The sequence below is a fragment of the Solanum dulcamara genome, chromosome 2 (genome assembly GCF_947179165.1).
Source record: "Solanum dulcamara chromosome 2, daSolDulc1.2, whole genome shotgun sequence".
NCBI classification, from domain to species: Eukaryota; Viridiplantae; Streptophyta; class Magnoliopsida; order Solanales; family Solanaceae; genus Solanum; species Solanum dulcamara.
Genome location: NC_077238.1, coordinates 20,443,247 through 20,451,731, shown reverse-complemented (window position 1 = coordinate 20,451,731; position 8,485 = coordinate 20,443,247). Strand labels below are relative to the sequence as shown.

General features: G+C 34.4%; 1 protein-coding gene across 1 annotated transcript; it reads right to left on the bottom strand.

The window, feature by feature from the left end:
• Nucleotides 1-213: 213 nt before the first annotated feature.
• On the bottom strand, nucleotides 214-732 carry LOC129870681 (uncharacterized). The gene has a single exon (XM_055945528.1). It carries the CDS (start codon nucleotides 730-732, stop codon nucleotides 214-216), a length of 519 nt encoding a protein of 172 aa, XP_055801503.1.
• Nucleotides 733-8,485: the final 7,753 nt, after the last annotated feature.

Here is an 8,485-nt window from a genome sequence, read left to right as displayed (position 1 = left end):
ATCAAATATACTAACAAACGCTTAAAAGACATGTATATCCCCAAGTTTAAAGTATTAAAAGTATCATAAATCTGTGGTACATCAGTTTTCGATCGTAAGCCCTTCTTGGATTGTGATTCTTAGTGATGGAATTTGTTGCTCCAATGGATGCATCGCTTCTACACCATATACTAAAGAGTATGGAGCCGCTTGTGTAGCAGTTATGAAGGTTGCTCAATATGCCCATAAAGCTAGGCCAATTCTCTCATGCCAGTCCCGTTTATTCTTTGTGACAACTTTCTTCAATAGGTTACCAAGTGCCTTCTTAAAAGCTTCAGCAATGCCATTGGCAGGTGCATTGTACATTGAAGACTTGTGCTTCTTAAAATTCAAATTCTCGTACAAACTCCTCATAAGCTTGTTGTCGAAAGGCATTTCATTATCAATAATTATATATCTTGGTATGTCATAACTGAGTATTATATTTGGCTTGTTAAAGTCAACAACTGTCTTCTTTTTCACCTCTTTTAATATAACAACTTCAATCCACCTCGAGAAGTAATTAGTGGTTGCTAAGATGTACATCTTCCCATTGGATGACTTTGGAAGACGCCTGATGACATCAAGGCCCCATACATCGAAAAGCAATGAGGCCACAATTGGATGAAGAGGCTCGGGAGGTTGGTGTGTGTAATTAGTATGGAATTGACATGCTTGATACCTTTTAATGTGCTCTAGACAGTCCATCACCATTGTCGGCCAGTAGTATTCCATCCTCTTGATAAGAAAATGTAATTTTGACCCTGATTAGTGTGCTCCACAAGTGCCAGAATGTACTACCTCCATTATTTATCGAGCTTCTTCTTTATCAAGAAATAATAGAAATAGTCCTTCATATGAACGAGAAATAATATTCCTTCATAAAAATTGAATCATGGTGCCCTTGTCTTTATTTATGCTTTTTTTCGTAAGTCTTCAGGCAACCTTCCATTTTCAAGGTATTCAATTAGTGGCTGCGTCCAATTTTCTTCTTCAATAACTTGAACGGATGTATGATGGCTTTCATTGATTTGAATATCAAGATGTCCAAGAATGATCTATTGATGACACACACACTTTTTTTGATTCCTTCTCTCCAAGTCCCATTATTGGGGCCAAGTTAGCCAAAGCATCAGCCGTGCGATTTTCTTCTCTTGGGACATGGTTTAAGAACATTTAATTGAATCTTTCAAGAAAACAAACAACATATTGATGATATGGAAAAGATATTCTTTTTTACCTCATAACTCCCCAAGAGTTGATTGATTATCAACTTAGAATCACTATAAATATCCAACTGTGGGATCTTCATGTCTGATGCCATTTCAAGATCAATAATCAGAGCTTGATATTCTTTGACATTGTTGGAGCATGTTCCATAAGAACAAATGAAAATTGTAAGATTAATCTTTCTGGGGTTATCAGCACGCCTCTTACCCCCACACCATCTAGACGTGAAGCCCCATCAAAGAACATCTTTTATATTGATCGTTCCTTAATGATCAATGCATATTCATCTAGTAACTCATCTGAAACCTCTCATTCTACTAGAAGAGGGTGATCAATAAGAAAATTGGCAAGTGTTTGTCCTTTTACAGCCTTCTGAGGTGTGTATGAAATGCTATATTGGTTGAACAATATAGACCATCTTTCCAGAAATCCAGAGAGAACTGATCAAGTCATTACAAACTTTATAGGAACGGATTATAAAATTAGCTTGATGGTATATACCTCAAAATAGTGTCTTCGTTTCTTTATCGCATAAAGCAACACTAAGCACATTTTCTCAACAGGCGTGTAGTTCAACTCATCTCCTATCAAATTCCGACTCAAGTAGTACAATGCTTATTCCTTTTTTGCTTCATTCTCTTGAGCCAATAGTGCGCCAAGTGATCGCTTTTGTGATGCGATATAAGTATGAACGACCTCCAAGGTGTTGGTTCCCTAAAATAAGTGGATTCAACAAGTACATTTTGATTCTCTCAAAAGTATTCTGACATGATTGATCCTAGTGAAAAGAGACATCCTTCTTCATTAGATGGTTGAAGAGTTAGCATCATCCAGCCATGTTCAAGATGAACCTTTGAATGAATGCCAAATCTCCTTGTAAACTACAAAGCTCTCTCAAATTCTTTGGCTTAGTCATTTTTTGAATAACATCAATATTTGCAGGATTAACTTCAATTCCACTATGGCGTACAACAAAGATAAGAAACTTTCCTGAAGTTACTCCAAATGTGCATTTGAGTGGATTCATCTTCAAGTCAAACCTTCTTAAACGTTCAAAGATAATCCAAAGGTCTCCAAGATGGTTGTGCCTGTGCTTTGTCTTTACTACTAAGTCATCAGCGTAACATTCCACCCTCTTATGAAGCATGCCATCAAAAATGTATTACATTGCACGTTGGTAGGTGGAACTGACCTTTTGGAGTTTGAAAAGCAGTGTATTCTTCATTTTTTAGAGATATTCTGATTTGATTATTTCCAGATGACCCATCCATAAACGACATAACTACATGCTCAGTTATAACATCCACCATGAGATCAATGATGGGAAACATGAAGCCATCTTTTGGACATACTTTGTTCAAGTCTCAAAAATCAACACAAACATGTATCTAACCATTCTTCTTCTTGACAGGTACAATGTTTGAGATCCACGATGGGTACTCGAATAAATTCGACCTTAATGAGCTTGTTGACTTCGGCTTTAATCTGCGTTATCAATTCATGTGTAACATACGTTATGACTTCTTTGTCATCAATTTCTTTTATCTTCTTAAAAGCTTCACTTTCATCATTACATCACAATCTTTCAAATATAGAGATATGTGGTGTCGATCTTTCTATGCGGTTAAACATTGAAGTTTGTTGATGTGTTCTTTTGTCCTCAACTTTCTCTGTCTTTTGTATTGAGGTGTGGTGTGATAAATCCATTTCCTTCTTAGGTGAAATCCGTAAAGGCTCTGCTAAGCTGAATCCAAGTACCAAACTTAGGAGTGGCGACATAATTCCTTTGCTTTCTCAGCATCATTTGGGACTTCGTAAGTCCATGTATCTTCTCACCAATCACTTCATCCTTGATCTCTTCTAACCTCACTGGATTTGAGAAGTTGTAACATGACTTTTTAATCAGTGTGAAGACCTTTGGATCAAAATGCCCTTTTATCTTATCAACTTGTATATTTCCCTTAAAAGACTCCAAAGTGATAGATGGTACTAGTGTGGGACAATCATACTCTCTTTCAAATTTTGGAATAAATTGCGACTCATTTCTTTCCTTGGAGGGTGAACTTGGTGAGTACATTCGTCCAATAGGGGTTGTCCCTCTCTTCAACGCTCATGTGGAGTGTAGCAAAAAATAAAATGCTTATTATCAATTTTTGTTTGCATATATCCCTCAGATGGTGAAAGCTTAATGGAGAATTCTCGAGTTCTCTTCATAGACACCTTGACAACTACTCGTTGAACTTTATTCTTTTTCTTTGAATTAACAACAATTGGGTCCACAAGTATGGATTTCTCCATATTTGGTTTACAAGATTTTAAGTAGAATTTTGCATCTGCAAAATAGGACTCAGTCTTGGTGAAATGATTAATGTCCGCATCAATTTTGTTTATTTGTCTATCTTTCATGTACTTCATGTACTGATACAAAGTAGATGGCACCACTCTATTTTCATGAACCCTACGATATACAACAATAAGTTATATGATGTTTTGGCATCTATAACTTGAATCAAAGTATTCGATTTCATGTCACCAATGGATAATCTTGCATGAGTCATTTTTATGGCTCATTGCCCACCCTGATTGAAACTTTGGATCGTTAGGTTACTTTGGGACAATTCATCAATGGTGATTCCCAATTGTTTCAGTACCATCTTTGGCATGATGTCAACTACTTAACCGACATATATTAATTTGTGATTGAGATGTTTTTCTCGAATAGATCCCACAACAAATAAAGGCCTATTATATGGAGGCAATTGCAGCAATATTTGGGACGACTTTCTCATTAGCATGATGTTCTTGTTCTATTGTTGGATTATTCTCTCCTTCATTTTTCTTTGTTTTATCTGTGCTGAAAATCACATGAGTTACACTAATTTAACTATCTTGAAGAAAATTTTTGGGAAAGAATTCATGCAAAAGTAATAGGCTTTCGGACCTTTTGTGACAAACAACCATTGATCTTCTTGCTAGTATGAGATTGGACGTTGTTTGGTGATTATGGTTGATCCACATCATTCTTCACTACTCTTGGCTTATGAAGTCGTATCTTTAGGATTGCTTGATGCCTTCATTTCTTATGAGAAACTAGAGTACAACCGTTATTTACATTTTCTTTAGGCTTGTCCTCCACCTTTGGTGCACCTTCAAAAGTTTTCTTTGGGAAATCGACTTCAACGGGCGTGTAACTACCGAATTTCAAAAGGATGGTATTTATCATAATATATGACCTTGAACACTTCTACCAATTGGGTACTACACTAGCATGATTTTCTTTTGTTGTTTCATCTATGTCAATGATAATTTTCCCTTCACTCACCAGCATCAAAACTTTCTCCTTCAAGACAAAGCATTTCTCCTTCGGGTGGTCAATGATGCGGTGAAACTTGCAATACCTAGGGTCGCTAACTTTGTTGATTTCTTCGAGCCTCTTTGCTTCATAAAGATCATTAACTTTCTTAGCTAGAAACTCATTGAGAATCATAGGTACATCTGAATGAAGAAATGGGTAAACCTTTCCTTCTAGCTCTCTTAATGTTGGACGACGTTTCTCCTACTTTGGGTATTGACTCAGGGCTTCTTCTTCTTTCAATTTTTGCTTGGTTCCGACCTTTAAAGTCGCCTTTACCATCATAGATTCTTTAGTTTGAATCTTTGAGGTAACACATATCTTGAACTCTTTCTTTTCTTTTGTCAAATAAGCAAAAGGAGAGCCTTCCCATGACACTCGATGCTCAACTCTATTCTATGTGCTCACGTAGCGAGTTCTTCAAAAGTTCATGGTTCAATCCCTTGTAGGATCTAAAGAGGATCTCAATGCATTCCTTGAATGTAAAATTCCACCACAAAAATTTTGGAAAGATGGTTTTTGCAGTCCAAACTCAATGCTCTTCAATGATTGTTGTAATCCACCACAGGTTCCTCCTTTCTTTGCTTAGTGCCAGTCAACTCTATCATACTAATGGTTTGTCGAGTGTTGTAGAAACGATTGAGAAACTCCTTTTTCAGTTGCTCCCAACTATCAATGAACTCATGCTCTATGTCGATATACCAGTCCAATGTGTTTCCCTTCAGAGAACGAACAAATTTTCTTACCAAAAAATCACCATGCCTTCCACCATTGATACAAGTTTCAACAAAATGGGTGATGTGTTGCCTCAGATTTCCTTTGTCATCAAACTGTTGCAACTTTGGTGGTTGATAGTTCATTTGCATGGGTAGACAATCAATCCTTTTGGTGTAAGGCTTAGAGTAGTACAACGAATGTTGTAGTTCTCCACCATATTGAGCCCTAATGGTGTTAGATATCATATCTTGCAATTATTGAACAAATAACACCGCGATTGAAGAAAAATTATTTCTCCTTTTGAAATTTGGACTTGGCAAGTGACTCATCAACATCCTTGTGTTGTGGAACAAATCCAGGCGGACAAGTGGGGAAATGACTCGACTCTCCAAGCACGAAGGCCTCCATATTGTTTACAAGTTAAGCAATTTGAAGATTTCTATCATCGAAGGACTTCTTCAAAGCCTCAATCATTTGTTCCATCATTGCGAACTTCGCGTCTGAGTCAGTTGCATCAACCATCAAGGCGTTGACTTTCATTTGAGTTGGAGAGCCAGTTGAACTCTCAAATTCACCAAAGCTGAAGTCAGTATGGGAGAGTTCATCAAACAACATAGATGTAGGGTTAACCCCATGAGTCGCAATTTCAGCCTTCATTTGAGATTTATTCTTTTTTTTCTGGATCCAAGGAAGTGAAGTATTCAGTTCCATCCAAACCACTAGTTTTGAACTTACGTCGAGTGATGGGGCCAGCATGACTAAGCATAACAAATGTGGCAGTAATAGATTCCTTGCATGAAGCATCGTTGATTTTTTCAAAGTCCATTTCAGTAGTTGAATTCATAGTTCTTATATTTGTAGGAGGAAGAGATGAAGAGCAGAAATGGTCCCACTGGGCGTGCCAAATTTGTTTTCAACAAATTTTTGTAGTGCTGAAAATTAACTGCAATCAAAATAATTAAAAGAAAAAATAATTTTATTGATGAATCTTTGTGAGTACAATTATGTTGTTCTCTTGATTCTTCTCTCCTAATATATTTTCGTAATTTGAGGGTTGGTAGTAGCGTCTTTCTTGAATGTAGGATGATGTAGGTTTTCTTGAGATGTGTTTGATCTCCGAGAACATCAAGAAGCACTTCGTCGTTTCAAGTCGATCTCCAGGAAGAAATCCGTTGACCACTCCTTTGAAGAACTATGTAGTGATGTTGTAGCTTTCTCCAATGTTTGTAGAATGTCCTTAGAAAATTATGTGACCCTCCTATTTGTAGTTGTAGGAGGGAGACTCTGATTGGTTCATGAAAGTCATCAAGCTTATCACAATTACTATGTGTTTTTTCATTGGTTGTTGAACTTTGACCAAGATTGCCACATTATTTGAACATGTGGTATCCTCTTGTTGGTCTTGAACTTGACTAGAATGTCAAGTCACCTTGACATGTGACATGAGCTTGGGCCTCAAAATGAAATAGACCTTGGACTTGAATTTAATAAAATAAACTTATTTATAAATTATCAGGTCCAAATTAATTATTCAACCCAAAAATATGATTTTAATCTAAATTTAATATGAATTAAATCCAACAAAATTTATGTGTCCAGGGTAATATTCTTCTAAATGAGTATATGCGCAACTCTAAAAGATAGTACGGGTTGCACAAGATTATGACATTTAAGTTGCACAGATGATAAAATTAAAAAATATATATGATTAAGCAAGTAAGATAATAATTTTTATGATCTTTTTGAACATTTTTCGCGCAGTGTGTGGGTACTCCACTAGTATGTAAATAAAGGAGAGAATTGTTTTCCGGTGCAAGTGTATATTACAATGGTAAATGACATTTTTATTTATAGGTTGAGAAATCACTTCAAAAGTCATGATGTTAAATGTCCAAATTAATATATCCAAAATGATTCATATAATTTAGGATATATAGATAGCTCATGTATTAAGTAAATGGACAATCCACTAATTCAATGAATTTAGAAATAAGTGTCATAAACACACCCAAATTATTCCCCTATTTTGAGTTTCATACCTAAACTATTAAGAGTGTGAGTTTCAAACCTAAACTATCACTTATTAGCTTGATAAACACACTTCTTTATTTTATTCTACTCTCATCATGGTGTGTGTACTACACTCTTTGTTTTATTTAAAAAATTTATCACATCACACTCCACATAGACAAAACATTCCACATTGACAAAAATTAAATAAATCATTAGAATTAGTTAAAATTAAATATTAAATTATTACTATCTTCCGCCCAAAAAAATTATAAAATAAAATATAAAATATTTTTCTTACCTCACTCCACCACTTTCTCTCACCATACCCCCCTATCCACCCTAATTTTTTAGTTTTATATTTATTTATTAAATATTTTTTATAAAAGTTTTTTTTTTACCTCATCTCCCTCCCTCCCCCCCTCAAATAATAATTTAGATATTTATATTTTTTTAGAAAAAAAATCTACCCTACCTCATCTAACCCTCTGCTTTCAATTCATATAGGGCCTGTTTGGAAAGCCAATCTGAAAATTGAATTTGGTGTAATCGGGTGTAATTACATTGTCGGTCTTTGGTTGGTCATGTAATTACTTTGTCAGCAAGTAATTGAGTATAATTGATAGGGTAATTATACTCTCCAATTTTCAGGGGATCTTTGAATTGCTGGCAATTACATTGTGTAATTACAAGTTGATTACTTTTTAATTTCATCCTTTTATTTGTATTTTTATTTTTTATTTCTATTATTTTAAATTCTTTTTTAGTTTTAATATTTTTTTCAAAATATTTTTTTTATATATTATTTGTATTTCATTTCCTTCTTATTCTTGACCTTTACTTTATGTGATTCCATGTAATTTTTCGTATTATCTTTTTTTAATTTTATTTATTCTATGGTTTTTTTTCATTAGAATAATTTTGTTAATATTCTAATTTTTAAATTAAAGTAGAATTCATTGTTGAATAAGGTTATAGACTTATGTTTTCATTTTCTTTTAAATTATATTTATGTACGTTATATTGAAATTTGACATAAGAGTATTATGTTAAATATTTTTATTTTGAAATTAGAACTTATGTTATATTTTTAGTTTAATTTGTTTTAGTAGTATTGACTTGATATTTTCTATTGCAAGTCAATTATCTCTTAAATAG